Genomic DNA, 18680 nt, shown 5'->3' on the forward strand with positions numbered 1-18680 from the left:
AAAGTATATCAACATTTTTTTTAATGGTAGGAGGTAGGGCCCCACACCAATTTTGCCCAGGGGCCCCCACTGCCTTAAATCCGGCTCTGCTTTTCAGCATTAAATTTATGCAAATAGATTACTCGGGCAATTTTTAGGGTTGCTGAAAATGAATACACCAAGAGAACTGACATCCGGAGCACGTGATGTCTAGGGTCACGTCATCTTCTGGAGTTTCAAGCGATTTCGACACTAAATTGATGCAAACATATTACACAGGGGGGTTTTTGGGGTCTCTAAACACGAGTATTCTATCATAACCGACACCCGGAGCACCTGGTGCCGTGTCACTGCTAAGGCACGTCATCTTCAGGAGTTTCCAAGATTTTCGGACATGAATGCATGCAAATAGATTACTAGGCGGTTTTCGGGGTCGTTGAATACAAATACGCTATCGGAACCGACCCCAATCACCTGGTGTCCAATGATGGCACATTCTTGTTCAGCGACCCCAAAAATTCTGCGAGTGATCTGTTTGCATCAATTTAATGCCAAAAACCTTAACCTTAATGCCAGAAACTTCAGATGACGTGCCTTAGCAGGGAGCAACAGATGCTCCGGTGGTCGGTTCTGATGGCGTATTCGTCAGCGGTATCGTATTCTTCAGCGACTCCAAAAATCCCCGAGTAACAAAATCTAGCCCTTAATATACTTATTCTAATATGTTTATGCACTTTTGAATGCATTTTATGCACTTCAAAATGCAAATATGCATTTCTACCCATTTTCCTATAGTAGACTTTTTTCCTGACATCAGCAAGTCTCTAGTACTGTATTTGCCCTGATCTAAGCTGTACAACCAAACGCAAACACGTGCTTATAGCTAATATTAACAGTCTTGCAATAAAAATTATTCGTACGCAAGTCATCACGTTGGGTGAAACCAGGGGTAATAAAAGGCGCTTGAAGCGTAGCACTGACCCTGTTACCTTCCTTGTAATACAAGTATATAATACCTTCCTTGTATACTATACCGTAGGCCCTAGATATAGCAGACTACCCTGCTATACTCCCAAACCCACGTGAGCGGGAGACTATTAATATTAAGTTATTAACAAAATAAAACTAACTTTTTGTAATTAAGAGAGAAGATTATTATTATTGTCTTATTTGATCAGTATCCAAGTGATTACAGTCTCTTGCTTTTATATGAACATAAAGTACTTATTACAACCTCTAATTCCAATATGTTTACAGACTTTGGTGTTGGAGCTCCATATGACGGTCCCGACGGTAATGGAGCGGTGTATATTTACTATGGTTCGAAGGACGGCATTAGAAAAAAATACGGACAAGTCATTTATGCCTCAGATATATCAGGTTCTAGAAACGCTCTATCCACATTTGGATTCTCTATTACTGGCGGATTAGACTTGGACAATAACGAATATCCCGATATGGCTGTGGGCGCATACCTTGCAGACTCTGCTTTTTTCTTCAGGTAAATATTTATATGAAGGTATAAAAAATAACGATTAACACGTTGACGGACAGAACGTCTATAGACGTCTAATTTCTATTGATATAATGTGACACAACGTCTATAGACGTTGCATTTTTCCTATTCTACTTTGCAAAATACATAATATAGTGTCACGACACTTGCTTATACATTTGACGCACTGTCCGTCAACGTGTTAAGTAAGATAAACCTCTTATTTATTATTCCCTTTTATTTAACCCGGGAAGAGTAGCGCTCTCTTCTGTCATTGTAATCAGTCGCGCGATTAGATTAAATCTAAGAATACGAATTTAAAACAAATTTTTATTTTATATGATAATATTTTTATTTACTTGTTATGTTAAGAATATAATATATTTCTAACAATTTTAAAGCTAATTGGTTCTTATTAAAGCCATAAATTCCATAAAAAGAAAATAAAAAAATTAAAAAAAATTAAAAAAACATGCCTACGCATTACTACAATCTTCCTCAAGGCACTTCTATTACGAGTGGAAAGTTATATTGCAAAATATTTCATCAAGTTATTCACGGAAAAGGATAAAATCGTAGATTTCTTCTAACGGCGCGACTGTTTCCGGGTTAAATGAAGTTAAATAAAGGGCATAAGCGAGACTGTTATACACTTCGCGTCAAAAAAACTGGTACAACTCTTATAACCGAAAATCGCGTTTTTCAAGTTGTGTAAGCTTATCTTGTCAAATGTGTCATTCTATTTTCTAGGGCAACGTTGTCAGTCATCTCAATTAAGTACCCATACATTGAGTCGTGTTTTATTATAATTTATGAAAATATTTCAATTCAAAAATAATGATAGTTAATAAATCTAGGCATAACTTTCAATTATTATGTTTAAATTAAAATCGAGAAGCGTGATTGGTTTCTCGTAAATTGTACTATAAATACAAAAACTAAAAAGGGGTAGTTCCCTGGATTGGCTGTATACCTTATAGTTAAACAAACTGGAACATGAAGTAAAAACCACTTCTATGTAAAAGGTATATTTACTAAAAATTTTTTTTAAAATCCCAATGGATTCAATAAAATGAGTTCATCAGAACGTTTTCAAACCTATCGGTCCATCATCAGTGATCTAAAATCAAATAAGTAATCCCACTATTAAAATTAAAAAGATGGTTGAAATTGTGAAAGTTAAAAAATGTGGTTATGATTACTTACTTGAATACTTGCAAAATAGCCCCAGAACCAAACAATGGTTGTGATTATAAATAAATCTACATTATGTTGAAATAAATTTAAAATGGCTAAACGCCGATGTTAAAGGATTAAACCTCTGGGAACATGGTGAAACTCTACCCGAGGACCGAAGATGGTTGATTGGGTCCTCGGGTAGAGTTTCACCATGTTCCCAGAGGTTTAATCCTTTAACATCGGCGTTTAGCCATTTTAAATTTATTTCAACATAATGTAGATTTATTTATAATCACAACCATTGTTTGGTTCTGGGGCTATTTTGCAAGTATTCAAGTAAGTAATCATAACCACATTTTTTAACTTTCACAATTTCAACCATCTTTTTAATTTTAATAGTGGGATTACTTATTTGATTTTAGATCACTGATGATGGACCGATAGGTTTGAAAACGTTCTGATGAACTCATTTTATTGAATCCATTGGGATTCTAAAAATTTTTAGTAAATATACCTTTTACATAGAAGTGGTTTTTACTTCATGTTCCAGTTTGTATAAATACAAAACTCTATAGTTGTGGGATACTAAAATAAACACACGGGAAAAATAAAAAATTTGAAATTAATACAATATGAATAACTTTTACAGTGAACAAGTGTGGAATTTAAATATGCAGTGCTAATCAAAAGTCGGTACCCCCCCCTCGTATCTTTTGAACGGTTATACCTATAATACTGAAATTTGGAGGAAAGAAATAAACGAACGTAAGCTTCTTAACTAGTCATGACACGTGACGTAATAGACAGATAATTTTAAATGGGATCTTATGGCAAGTGATACCTCGTTTGAAAGGTATTGAAAATACCCATTCAATCATACTAATTTTGTTTGAGATTTAGCTAATTTTGATGAATAAATGAAATAAATATAAAATTGTAGTTTCGCATTTAATTAATAAAAATTCAAAATTCCGCATATGATTACTTGTCAAAAGGTTGACGTTGGCGTAAAAACTATTAGAGAATTGAAAAACGTCAACTTTTTTGACAAAAAAACCATAGGCGGATATTTGAATTTTTATTAATTAAATGCGAAACTACAATATTATATTTATTTAATTTATTCACCAAAATCAAAATCAGCTTAAACCCAAAAAATTAGTATGACTGAATAGGTATTTTGAATACCTTTTAAACGAGATTTCACTTGCCATAAGGTCGTCCCATTTAAAATTATCGGTCACAGTGGCTCTGTAACATCATCTGTCACTATTACGTCACCTGTCATGACTAGTCAAGAAGCTTACGTCCGTTTATTTCCTCCCTCCAAATTTCACTATTATTGGTATAACCGTTCAAAAGATAAGAGGGGGGTACGGACTTTTGACTAGTACCGTATGTATTACAATTCGAAACTGCTGAAATATTAATATTTTGTCATACTTAGCTCCTGTATTATTAATCACTTCTTGTAATCTTTTGGGCACTGAGAAATAAATTTAGTTATAAATTTTCATCTTCGTCCACGTTTTCCCAGGTTTCTTCAATAATGGTCAATTGGTAGTGATAAAAATAATACCTATCTAAAAGCTTTATACATTTTTAAACATCATTTTTTTGTATTTACCTAGATTTAGTGCAATTCCGTTATCTTTTATGGCAACAACGAAGTGATTCACGAACTATTGTATCCAGTCTGAACACAGGTTTACATTGGGAAAAAAAGTGTGCCAGTTTTTTATGACGGGAAGTGTACCTTAACTATAGTTCGTTCGCTAAACTCAGATACAACTGGCTAGTAATTTTAGTAGGTAATTTTTTGTGTTCGGTCAATTTTGCCAAAATTGGCAAAATTACTAACTATTTAGTAATTATTAACTATTTAGTAATTATTTTTTTGCCAAAAAATTGGCAAAATTACTTACTAAAATCACTAGCCAATTGTGTCGGAGTTTAGCGAACCGACTATACCTATAAAATTGACAATTACTAGACATTTGAAAATTTAGATAATATATGAATGATTATCATTTAAAAATTGTTAACTAAATTATTTTACGTTAAAGTTGGAACCACAACTATCCGTCAGTTTAGCTGATCGCCATTATAATTCTACTGACGCTGTAGATCTTCTTTTTCACAACGTATTCGCTGTAACATCAAATATTTCTTCTTATACCTACTGATTCTTTTAAAATTGCTGCTAATCTCTGATTCGTTTGTAGAAAGTGATCTGATATTCAAAATCATTTTAATATTTGGAAATATTTTTTCGCACTTAATGCACTTGTGGATTTCTGTTTTTTGGTAATTCCTACGAAAACAAATGTCCCCTCTTTCACTGTCAGTTTTTAGAAATTGATTTCCTCTTCACTTTTCTTATGCTGATTCATTTATTTGTGTTGTCATTCATCTTCGTTCTTATTAATTATTTTTATCTGTCTACTTAATATAATTTCAATCCTAGAAACTAGTGTATTTGTCACATAAATTTTGTCCATTTGGTTTTCTCTATGTCCGCATATCTTCAAAATTTCTCGTTCTGATCAAACTTTACTTTTAGTTTTATAATATTTTGTGCGGAGATATGTAACTTGAGAACACCTGGAAATTTCTACACAAATATTAAATTTTTGTTTAAAAGATAAAACAATGTATTCTGAATAATTAACTATATAAATATAAATATAAATATAAATATAATATAAATATAAATAAATAAATATAATATAATAAATATAAATAAATATAATATAAATACTATATAAATATAAAAACGAGTAATAATTTTCTATCTAGAAACTAGTTTTTTTTTTATTTTATATACCTAACCTTATTTTATTGTCTTTTTAGATCCAGACCCGTTGTTTTTATCGACAGCTATGTCCAATTTCTCAGTGTCAACAAGAAAATAGATCTCAAACACAAGAATTGTAAGTTACCAAATGGCCAGGAAAGCACTTGTACCTTTATAGACTTTTGCATCAAATATTACGGCAAGGGAATTCCAGACAAGATTAGTAAGTATATTTAGTATGTTTAAGTATGTATTATGACTTTATAGTATTTGTCATCATAATCAAAATAATAAAAAGCATAATCGAGATTAACGTATTCTAAAAAATGAGTTTAAAGCTTTTCGCACAATGCGAAAAACAATCAAAGCTCTTATCTCGCGCAAACTAATGGGCGATGAAAATATACAGTTGATTAGGTTATTAACTTTCGTTGTTAGTAATAGAAACAGTTAATATTATATGTGTGTATGTTTGTAGATACTTTCTGTCCACGGATGCAGAGTGGCCTAAGGGAAAACCGTTTTTATTTTTCATTTTTAGCGTAAAATGTTATTAATAAAAAGTTTGGCTTGTTCTAAAACTCCCTATAGTCGAAGAGCTAGTGAACTCTCCGACTAATGGTCGTCCTGTAAGGCTAGAAATTTTTCTAGTGATAATTCATAGCACACCAAGGCTAAAAACCATGACCTGGCATGCATCAGCGGTGCACGTGTATCTACCAAGTGAATCGAAAAGTGCAAATTTAGGGTGTAAAATAAACCTTCTCCTGTAAGGTTTAAATTTAAGTATGTGTTTGAGTAAGTCATTTAGAAGAAATGTGTAGAATTACAGGCGATTCTGAAGAGCATAAGACCTTGCCAGGCGAGGGGAAAGATTAGGGGTTTTTCCTAAAATTATTCCTTTTGCATCGAACAAATTTTTTTTAGGTTTTTTTAATCATTCCAAACAGAAAAGGTCTTTAGTGATTTTTCTCTTAAGTTAATAGTTTTTGTTATACAGGGTGTTTCATTAATAATTGTCCATATAGTAACTGGAGATACCTTAGCACAAAATACGAAGATTTAACCTAAAACTCTTAAATAAAATGTGGTTCCTTACTGAGTTACAGGGTGTTTTATATAAAAATTTAAAAACTATTTTTGCTCAGCATTTTAAACCTATTCGACGTATCCTTTTCATACTTGGCAGGAAGTATAGGTACTGTACAAACTACTAAATTATGGTTAACAAACGTTTCTGATGTTACCAGAGGCGTACGACGGGGGAAAGTTAATGGTTGACTCTTTCCAAATTCTACGCCACTGGCGGAATTGCTATTTTAGTTTAATTATTGGATTCTCCAATACTTTCTATGAAAATAATATACTCTTCATTCGTAACGATATAGTCATTAGTTTTCGAGATCTTTGAAGTTAAAAATAAAACGACACGGTTATTTTGATTAATGTAATGTGTCGCTATATTTTTAATTTCAAATACCTCGAAAACTAATCATTATATCGTACCGAATGAAGAGTATATTATTTACATAGAAAGTACTGGAAAATCAAAACATTGCACTAAAATAGCAATTTGTCAGTGCCGTAGAATTTGGGAAGGGTCAACCAGCCACTATCCCCTGTCGTACACCTCTGGTAGTAGCTAGGAACGTTTATTTATCTTAATTTAGTAGGGTGTACAGTACCTACACTTTCTGTCAAGTATGATAAGAATACGCCTAATTGTTTTAAAGTACTGGGTACAAATAATTTTTAAATTTTAATCATATGAATCATATCATAAATTAATCAAAATAACTGTGCCGTTTCATATTTAACTCCAAATATCTCGATAAATAATAACTTTATCGTTACCAAAGAAGAGTAAATTATTTACGTAGAAAGTATTGGAGAATCTAAAAAGGGCACTAAAATAGTATTTCCTCCAGTGGCGTAGAATTTGAGAAGGGTCAACCATTCACTATCCCCTGTCGTACGCCTCTGGTAGTAGCTAGAAACGTTTGTTGTATCATAATTTGGTAGGGTGTATAGTAGTCGCACTTTCTGCCAGGTATGAAAAGGATACATCGAATAGTTTTAAAATTCTGGGCAAAAATAGTTTTTAAATTTGTAGATAAAACACACTGTAACTCAGTAAGGGAGCACATTTTATTTAAGTGTTTTAGGTTAAATCTTCGTATTTTGTGCTAAGGTTTCTCCAGTTACTATATGGACAATTATTAATGAAACACCCTGTATAAGCGATTGAAAATTTTGAAAATTGCGAAATCGGCCATTTTTAACCCTAAATCGGACATTTATCTAAAACTTTTCAAAGTTGCCAAGGTAGGTAGATATTCTTTAAACATTGATTAATGAAATCCCAAAGAGTTTTTTGCAATACAATATCGGAAACGCCTTTGTTTTTTAATTGCTAATCAAGCGGGCGCTACACTGTAGTATAAGTGAGGACGTTTGAGTTGGCATAAATTCATTATCTCGAGAATGGGCAAATTTCAAGAGAAATCCTTAGACAGGTCGATTTTTATTTTTAAATTAGGACTTTTTGGCATATATATAATACTAGTGACGTCATCCATCTGGGCGTGATGACGTAATTGATGATTTTTTTAAATAAGAGTAGGGGTTGTGTGATAGCTCATTTGAAAGGTTATTTAATTCTCTATTCAGTAATATAAACACTAACATAAATATTTGTACAGAGTGTACAAAAAACATTTTTCTTCTAGTTGTAAAATTTAATCAAAGTTAATTTAATAAAAAAAATTTTCTTGTACACCCTGTACAAATAATTATGTTAATGTTTATATTAGTGAATAGAGAATTAAATAACCTTTCAAATGAGCTATCACACAACCTCTACTCTCATTTAAAAAAATCATCGATTACGTCATCACGCCCAGATGGATGACGTCACTAGTATAATATATATGCCAAAAAGTCCTAATTTAAAAATAAAAATCGACCTATCCGAGGATTTCTCTTGAAATTTGCCCATTCTCGAGATAATGAATTTATGCCAACTCAAACGTCCTCACTTATACTACAGTGTAGCGCCCGCTTGATTAGCAATTAAAAAACAAAGGCGTTTCCGATATTGTATTGCAAAAAACTCTTTGGGATTTCATTAATCAATGTTTAAAGAATATCTACCTACCTTGGCAACTTTGATAATTTTTAGATAAATGTCCGATTTAGGGTTAAAAATGGCCGATTTCGCAATTTTCAAAATTTTCAATCGCTTATATAACAAAAACTATTAACTTAAGAGAAAAATCACTAAAGACCTTTTCTGTTTGGAATGATTCAAAAAACCTAAAAAAAAATTGTTCGATGCAAAAAGAATAATTTTAGGAAAAACCCCTAATCTTTCCCCTCGCCTGGCAAGGTCTTATGCTCTTCAGAATCGCCTGTAATTCTACACATTTCTTCTAAATGACTTACTCAAACACATACTTAAATTTAAACCTTACAGGAGAAGGTTTATTTTACACCCTAAATTTGCACTTTTCGATTCACTTGGTAGATACACGTGCACCGCTGATGCATGCCAGGTCATGGTTTTTAGCCTTGGTGTGCTATGAATTATCACTAGAAAAATTTCTAGCCTTACAGGACGACCGTTAGTCGGAGGGTTCACTAGCTCTTAGACTACTAAACTGAAATAAAATTCAAATTTTTTTAATTCTACCTTATTTTGTAGTCAATTTTATGTAAATATCTATGCATTTTTACACAAACTTCGGAAATGTAATAATGATCTGTGAGTTACGTTTACAAGTTAAGTACTTAAGTAACTGTCAACTAGGGTAAATAATTTTAAAATTGTCGTTATTTTTCAATAATACTAACCCTTCAACAAAGAATATTGTTAAGTGGTATGGTATTGCTGCTTTTTCCTATGAAATTCAAATATTTTATGAATATGGGCCATTCCACGAACATACGCCTGTTTTGGATTACTTCGACAACGAATATTTTACTGTGCAACATAAGAAGTACGAAAGTAAATGGCGCTAATAATTATTCCAATAAACAACAATGTAATTTGAAATTTACTTTCGTTCTTCTTATTTTGGACAGTAAAATATTCGTTGTCGAAGTAATCCAAAACAGGCCTATGTTCGTGGAATAGGGTATACATAGGATCTAGTATGTAATTGGTCCGTTACGCGGAATAGATTAAAAAAATTATTAGAGAAATATAGTAGTGAGGCAGTATTTGTTGAAAACAAAAAAAGTTGAAAAGATGTACAATCACGGCCGTAACTACCATTGAGGCAACCGGTGCAGTGTCCCGGCCGTGCATAGATTGTAACGAGGTCAAATAAACTTTTTCAGTTTGTTCAGTTACTTTTCAAGTACTTCAGTCAAGTTCTATTTCGAGTTGTCCGATTGTAATAAGTACACAGCATATAATTTTAACAACTTCAATGATCGATTTGAACCTGTTTCACCTGCACCATTATAAAAAATTTTGTCCCAAAATCTCTCCATTAAGTCACCTCATTTTCGTTGCTTTTAAACCACAAACCAGATTCGTCTTTTAAATGGCTTTTTATAATTTATTTGTAGTGTTCGAAGTTCTGCATATGTTGGAATTTGTTTTTTAAGATTTTAATGAAAGGTAGGTACCGGATGTCGTTTTCTAATATCTCCGCCAAATTGGATTCTGCTCTCATTAGAGCTGTATACAGTTACTTCCCGACGGTCTCCTCCTTTTTGACATTTTCCTATATCCTTCAATTTTCCTTTCACTTTTTCCATATCGAATTTTAATGCATTCTCGAATTTTTCTTATATTTTTTCAATTTTCTGTATCTTCTCAGCAATCTGGTTTACTTCGTCCTGCATTTACTCTAAATAAACCTTCATATCTTCATATTTTTCCAACTCCCAACGAACAGTATATTTCATTGGGAGGCACTGAAGTCCTCATACCAATCTGAAAGATGTTCCTCGAAAGTGATTCTAAAACCTCTCAATCCAACATATTAGGCTGGAACATTTGATGCAGCCAATGCATCGTAACACAGATTTTGCGATGTTTTGAAGTGCCTTTCAAGTCTAGTACTGGCAAGTAACAAAAGAAATGAAAGCGACGAAGCAGCACCACTGAAAAAGAAACTAGTTTTTTATTTAAATTTAAATAAGTATTTAATAGTAGAAACTATTTAAAGTTTTGTTACTAGTTTTGCAAAATAAAATCCTTGAAATCCTCAACATAGTTTCGAAAACACTGCAATCAGAATCTTTGGACCTTTTAACAGCTTACAGTTTTCTTGAAGAGAGCCTCTTAAAACTAACTGAAATGAGAGAACAATTTGAAACCTGTTTTTTAGAGGCTTCAAATATGTGTCAACGTTGGGGAATACCAGTAGGGTTCACTCCAAAAAGAATGCAGAAAAGAGCAGCGGAAGTTGGTTTTAACAAGAGCCACTTATAGAAAATATTTAAGCATAACAAAATTCATCCATTTAATCCGAAATTGGACTAAGTAAAGGCTGTATTTTGTCTCATCTAATGTTCAATATGTAGGTATTCTGAAAGAATATTTATCGAAGCTTTGCAGTAAACTGAAAAAGGTGTTCTAGTAAAAGAGTATCGGCTATACAACATCAGTAGTGCAGATGACACCATAGTATTTGCTGACAACCTAGAAGACCTATAATAGTCGGAGAGATAGAAGCGGATTTTGTGCGTGATAAGTAATATGGAAAAACTATACGGGCATATGTTGAATTAGTTGTGTACATGACTTTCACCAACGGCCGGAAACCAGAGTTGGGGCCGAGGGTAGTTATAAGGGGTCAAAGTCACGGATTTTATTATTTTTTTATGACGCCCATGATCGAGATAGTGCACCAAAATTTGGGAATAAGTAGGCCATAACGTAACTAAGTAAAATCTCTAGGGGCGGAACGCTGCGTGGCCGACAAAGGGGTGGGGTAGGGGTGGATATAAAAAATATAAAGGGTTTATTGCGACGTTCGTGATTGAGATAGTGGACCAAAATTTGGGAATAAGTAGATCATGACATTACTAACTAAAATCCCCAGAGCCGGAAACCAGAGTTGGGGATGAGGGTAATTATAAAAGGTCAAACTCGACGTTTTTATTATTATTTTTTTTGTGACGCTCATGATCGAGAGAATGAACCAAAATTTGGGAATAAGTAGGTCATGACGTAACTAAGTAAAATCTCCAGGGGTGGCACGCTGCGTGGCTGACAAAGGGGTGGGGCAGGGGTGAATACAAAAAATATAAGGGGTTTTTTTTGCGACGTTCGTGATTGAAAGAGTGCACCAAAATTTGGGAATAAGTAGACAATGACATAACTAAGTAAAATCCTCAGAGCCGGAAACCAGAGTTGGGCATGAGGGTAGTTATAAGGGGTCATAATCGCCGTTTTTATTATTTTTTTTGTGACGCTCATGATCGAGATAGTGCACCAAAATTTGGGAATAAGTAGATCATGAGGTAAATAAGTACAATCTCCAGGGGTGGAACGCTGCGTGGCCGATAAAGGGTTGGGGGTAGGTGTGAATATAAAAAATATAAGGGGTTTTCTGCGACGTGCTAGATTGAGATAGTGCACCAAAATTTGGGAATAAGTAGACCATGACTTAGCTAAGTAAAATCCCCAGAGCCGGAAACCAGAGTTGGGGATGAGGGTAGTTTTAAGGGGTCAAAGTCGCAGTGTGTATTATTTTTTTGTGACCCGGCACAACATTTGTCCCACACGCAGCGTTCCGCCCCTGGAGATTTTACTTAGTAATGTCATGATCTACTTATTCCCAAATTTTGGTGCACTATCCCGATCACGGACGGCAAAAGAAACCCCATATATTTTTAGACTCACCCCTGCCTACCACCCCTTTGTACCCCAAGCAGCGTTCCGCCCCTGAAGATTTTACTTTGTTACGTCATAACCTACTTACTCCCAAATTTTGGTGCACTATCTCCATCATGAGCGCCACAAAAAAAAATAAAAAACCGCGACTTTTACCCCATATAACTACCCTATTCCGCCACTTTGGTTTCCGCCTCTGGGGATATTACTTAGTAATGTCATGGTCTACTTATTCCCAAATTTTAGTGCACTATCTCAATCACGAACGTCGCAAAAAACCCCTTACATTTTTTTATATTCACCCCTGGCCCACCCCTTTGTCGGCCACGCAGCGTCCCACTCCTGGAGATTTTACTTAGTTACGTCATGACCTACTTATTCCCAAATTTTGGCGCGCTATCTCGATTATTGTAGTTTAAATCGGGTTTACGTCTTAGCGTAGTAAAAAAAAACAATTTATAAAAAATAATAAAAAAAATAATAAAAAAAAACAAATTAACAATATAAAAAAATACAAAAAAAAATAAAAATTTACAAAAAAAATTAACAACCAAAACAGAGTATTATTTAGATAATAATTGTAGATAATAATGTTAGTTTGTTATGTATTTAGAGTTAGAAATACAGAAAAAATTCCTCTGATTGAAAATTCAAATTTTTTTTTAAAATAACAAAATGTCTGGCTAATTGGCTCGGCCAAGGCCATCAAATTCACTCAAAAAAAAAAATCTCGATCATGAGCGTCACAAAAAAATAATAATAAAAAACGGAACTTTGACCCCTTATAACTACCTTCCTTCCCCACTCTGGTTTCCGGCTCTGGGGATTTTAATTATTTATGTCATGGTCTACTTATACCCAAATTTTGGTGCACTGTATCATTCACGAACGTCGCAAAAAACCCCTTATATTTTTTATATTCACCCCTACCCCCACCCATTTGTCGGCCACGCAGCGTTGAGTCCCTAGAGATTTTACTTAGATACGTCATGACCTACTTATTCCCAAATTTTGGTGAACTATCTCGATCATGAGCGTCATAAAAAAAATAATAAAAACCGCGAATTTGACCCCTTATAACTACCCTCGGCCCCAACTCTGGTTTCCGGCCGTTGGTGAAAGTCATGTACACAACTAATTCAACATATCCCCGTATAGTTTTTCTATATTACTTATCACGCACAAAATCCGCTCCCAGCTCTTAGACCATAAGTCCTTATGAACAAGATCACATATTAATACCAACAACATAAACTCAATATAAATGTAAAGAAGATAAAGCTTATGCTCATTAGCAAGAAAAAGATGACAAAAGGTCCACTCTATGTCAACCAAACTCTTGTACATAGATAGAGTGATGCACTAAAACTATTTCTGGACCATAATAAATGAAGAATGAACCAACAACCAAAAGATAAGAGCGCGCATCGGATAAAGTAGTTTCACCTTCAACCGGATAGGGGCCTTCTTCAAGAGTTCTTTCTATTTTTTGTTAATTTGGTCATAATTATCAGTTAAACAATTTTCTAACAATGTTGTAGTACCTTAAAACATTAACAGCCCAATTGAAAATTTTGTTTTGGCCTTTAGGCTCCATGTTTAAAATCTCAATGTTATTGTGAATTATACATATTTCACTCACATAACGCCTGGGCCAAACAGGGTGTGAGTTAAATACAACTCACGTGGCGGTTAATGTGTTAATAAAGCACCATCACAAGACAAGATTCTAAAGAATAAAGTTCAATAAAACAAAAATAATTAATAGGCATTGAGTTGATTTGGATAGGTAAACATATTGATTATGGGAAATTATTTACTATAAATCTACTCAAATAAAAGTCAAAACTAGGTGAACAAGAGATTTCTTTCTGATAATATTTTTTCTAATTTTTCTTTCTGGTGCTTTTTGCTTTTCTGAATGTATGCATACATGTCTGATATTAATTTTTTGTTTTCTAGATCTCGATGTTCAGTACATCTTGGATACAAAAGTAAACTCTCCTCGAATGGCTTTTAAAAATCTAGGAACAAGCACATTCAATCAAACCATCTTACTTTACAAAGACGCCAAGGAAAATTGCAAACGTGAAGAAATCATCATGAAAAACGAGTTTAAAGATAAGCTCACAGCTTTAGAGGCAGAAGTTAAGTTCTCGATGCAGGAGGAGGCTTCTTGGGACGGTTACAGAGATGCGCGATCGAGATTAACTGCGGTGCTAGATTTGAATAACCCACCTTCAAGGTCCGATTCTATAACGATCCAAAAGAACTGCGGACCTGACGATGTTTGTATACCTAACCTGCATGTAGAAGTTACATCGTAAGTATAATAGTTATGTAAATGTATCTAGTAATCATATATACTTCCACATTTTTCCACGTTTTCTCCACATATATTCCTGGACTCAGCGGTTCTTTCCAGTTTTTTCAATTTTGCCAGTCCCCTTTCTGCAGATTTTTTCTTTCCATTACTTTTTCCACTTCATTTCTGAAAGATTTTCGGGGTCTGCCTCTCTTCCTTCCCCCTATCGGGCTTCACTCTGTTATTCTGTTTATCCAACGTTTTTGTCTGCTCTTCTGACATGTCTGTACCATCTCTTCTGTTCTTTGTGGTCTATTATATCAAAGTTCATTCCCATTCTTTTCTTAATCTCTATGTTATTTATTTTATCTCTACTTGTTACCTCTGCAGCTTCTCCTTAGAAATTCCATCTCTGTTGCTCTTATTTTGTTTTTGGTTTTCTTATTATTTGTCATCCAATTTTCAGGCTCATAAATCAGGATACTTCTTTTCATGGTGTTATAATTAAGATTCTTCTTAGCTTTAAGTCACATTTATTCATCTGAGACCAATTTCTGGATGTTGGACCACTTCCTCCGTAATTCTTTTTTTGTTTAATATTGATATACATATCATCCAAAACAGTATTCTTTAATATATAGCGAGTCTTCTACAGCTGCCGCCGCTTCTCGCATCCTAATTTCCATCGTTTTCTGTTGAAGCAATCTTCAATTTTTAGGTCTCTGGCGGTCATTGCATCTTCGACATCTTCTCTCCAGGATCGTCTTGGTCTACCTCGTTTTCTTCTAGTGGGTGGAGTCCATTTTACTATTTTTTTCGGCCATCTATTTTCGGGCATTCTCTGAAAGTGTCCATACCAGTTAAGTCTTTTGGCTTCGATTGTGTCTATTATATTTAGATCAATTTCCATTTGTCTCCTGATATCTTCGTCTCTCACCCTATCAAGTCTAGTGAGTCGGCAACATCGTCTCCAATAGTTCATTTCCATGGCCTTAATTTTTGACTTGTTTCTTTGGTTGATTTACCAGAATTCAGCGCCGTACATCCCAATACTTTTTATTATTGTTTTATACATTCTTTTTTATTTTCTTTTGTTATTTTATTACTCCACAATAGTCCGTGTAGCTGTCTGGTGGCTGATCTTGCTTGGCCAATCCTGGAATGTATTTCATCGTTACTCCCTGCTTTTGAAGTTATTTGGACTCCTAAGTATTTGAAGACTTCTGTTGGGTTTATAGTTCCCATTTCCATTTGTAGGCGTTCTGGTGTTTTACCTACAACTAAGTACTCGGTTTTTTGTATTATAATTGTAAAGCCCCACTTAGTGTACTCCTCTTCCAGTTTTCTGAGCATATAGTCTATATCACTCTCGTCTTCAGCCAGAATGGCTTGGTCGTCAGCGAAGTGTATTGTGTCATCGATATATCGTCATCGATTGGAATGCCCATATTGCAGCCCTTTCTTCTCCACAGTGAGAGTGCCTCATTTAAATATATTTTAAAGAGTGTAGGTGCTATGCAGCAGCCTTGCTTTAGGCCCTTACTAATAGGAATTTCTCTCGTTAATTTGTTTCCAGTTTTAATGTTTACCGTCATATTTTTGTAAAGCTGTTGTACTGCGTGTATATTTTTTTGCTTATTCCTTGTTTTTCCATTGCTATCCAGAGCACTGAAAGTGGTACACTATCGTATGCCTTTGTCAAATCAATAAAAACTATATGGGTGGAAAGGTTGTGGGCTAATCTTTTCTTAATAACCTGCTTTAGAGAAAATATGCTGTCCATACAGGATCTGCCTGCACGAAAGCCATTTTGTTCTTCTACATTTGTCATCCCTTTTTCAATTTTATTTTTTATTATTTTTCCATAGAGTCTTGAGAGTGAGTTTATGACACTGCCCCCTGTAGATTAAACAATTTTTTCTATATCCTTTTTTGTATATGTTGTTAATATGTGCTTTTGTCCACTCAGGTGGTAAATCATGACCTTTTTAGACTAAGGTGAAAACATACGCAAGTAATTCTCGTAATACTTGTGGGGCTATGTTTTAGTAATTCGTTCGGTATTCCTTGTGGTCCGCATGACTTTCGATTTTTTAGAGTTCGTATTGCAATCTCGACTTCCTGTACTGTTTTATTTTCCTTTATCAATGTTATTACCATATAATATATGTGCCTAACTGTTTTTTACAGTTATATTACATAATATATATTATATGATATAATTGTAAATTGTTTAAAGTTTACCATTCTAGTTAAACTGATCATTTTATCTAAGTATTTAAAGTTTTCTAATGTTCTGTGGAAATAAAAAACATCTTTCTGTTTTATCTTATATGATTGAACATTAATGTCCATCAATTAATTGACAAATTACATGTCATTTCGTCGTCGCTTCGTTTTTATCCTTTGGCACTGACATTTACTAAAGCAATACTTTTCATGTAGACCAGGGCGCATCTGTAAAAATATTAGTACATTTGGACGTTCAGAGGTGACTCATATTTTTTTGCAGAAATTGCTTAAAGATAACTCATATAATAATATTTGAGTTATCCTCCCACTCAAAAAGGTCCGGAACATTGTTTAAATAATCAAAATGTCAAAAAATGAAGGAAGAATTCGATTTTTTTCTTCGTTTTTTTATTATAACTTTGAAACTATTCATTTCTGAGAAAAGTTGCACTAACATAAAAGTTGCGCAATGAAATTTCCTACAATATAGAATTCGTTAAAAATTTTAAAAAATGTCACCCTTGTTGCAAAATAGCAATAATTGCGAAAAAACGATAAAAAAACAAGTATTCGTATTTTACGTTTTTCAACCATTTATGCTACACTTAGGACCTTCATATTTTACCAACAAAAACTTTATGATATAAGAAAACCATACTGTAAATTCTATTAAGATCGGTTGAACATATTTTGCAAAATAAATTTTGCAATCCAGCTTTCGCAAAAAAAATTAATTTTTTCAAAATCTTGCAGGACTGAATATAAAGCAGACAGCAAGTTTAATTTTTTTTCACATATAGAAGAAAACCGTACCTTTCATTTGCAATTTGCAAAATTAAAATCGGTTAACCACTACGGCGTCAGGAATTTTTTTAAATACACTCTTTTTTTGGCTCTACGCGCAGGACAGCGGATATTTTGCTCTGATTGGGCATTCCAATGACCTTTGATAATGATTGAAAAATTTTAATTTTTAGTACATTTCGATATAAATAAATAAATTTGTTTATTGCAAAATAAAAACACATGCTCTGTCCTTTGAAATAACACTTTTTTGGCAAAAACTTTCTTTGTTCATATATTTTAACTTAGAGAATAAAAGTTTATTATTTTTAAACATATGCAACTGTTTAAACAATATTTCACAAACAATAATCAAATTAGTTTGATTTTTGTGGAATTAAAATATTAAAATAAAACAAAATATAGTGTAAGAAAATAATATATTATATAAAGATTGGAAGAAATTTTGGTGGAAATCAACTTGTGTGAATCGAACACCGCTGTCCTCCGCGTAGCACCAAAAATTAATGTTTATGTAAAAAATTCCTGATTCCGTGGTAGTTAATGAATTTTAACTTTAAAAATTGCAAATAAAAGGTACGCTATTCTTCTATACGTAAAAAAAATTCAACTTGCTATCTGCTTTATTTTCAGTCCTGCAACATTTTGAAAAAATTAATTTTTTTGAGAAAGCTGGATTGCAAAATTTATTTTGCAAAATCTATTGCACCGATATTAGTGAAATTTACAGTATTGTTTTACTATATTATATGATTCTTTTGGGTAAAATATGAAGGTACTAAGTGTAGCATAAATGGTTGAAAACCGTAAAATGCAAATACTTGTTTTTTTATGGTTTTTTCGCAATTATTGCTATTTTGCAAGTAGGGTGACAATTTTAAAAATTTGTTACCAATCCTATAATGTAGAAAATTTAATTACGCAACTTTTATATCAGTACAACTTTTCTCGAAAGTGAATACTTTGAACGTTATAATCAAAAAACGAAGAAAATAATCGAATTTTTCCTTAATTTTTTGACATTTTGATTATTTAA

General features: G+C 33.3%; 1 protein-coding gene across 3 annotated transcripts in view; it reads left to right on the top strand.

The window, feature by feature from the left end:
* Window positions 1-18680, top strand: part of LOC114327482 (integrin alpha-PS2) — a 673912-nt gene that overhangs the window by 593984 nt on the left and 61248 nt on the right. For all 3 annotated transcript variants that reach the window (XM_050646911.1, XM_050646912.1, XM_050646913.1), the window contains 3 exons: window positions 1237-1480; window positions 5507-5673; window positions 14266-14626. In XM_050646911.1, the coding sequence (XP_050502868.1) occupies window positions 1237-1480; window positions 5507-5673; window positions 14266-14626 (772 nt within the window). The remainder of the gene's footprint in view (window positions 1-1236; window positions 1481-5506; window positions 5674-14265; window positions 14627-18680) is intronic.

Source organism: Diabrotica virgifera, chromosome 3 (assembly GCF_917563875.1).
Source record: "Diabrotica virgifera virgifera chromosome 3, PGI_DIABVI_V3a".
NCBI classification, from domain to species: domain Eukaryota; kingdom Metazoa; phylum Arthropoda; class Insecta; order Coleoptera; family Chrysomelidae; genus Diabrotica; species Diabrotica virgifera.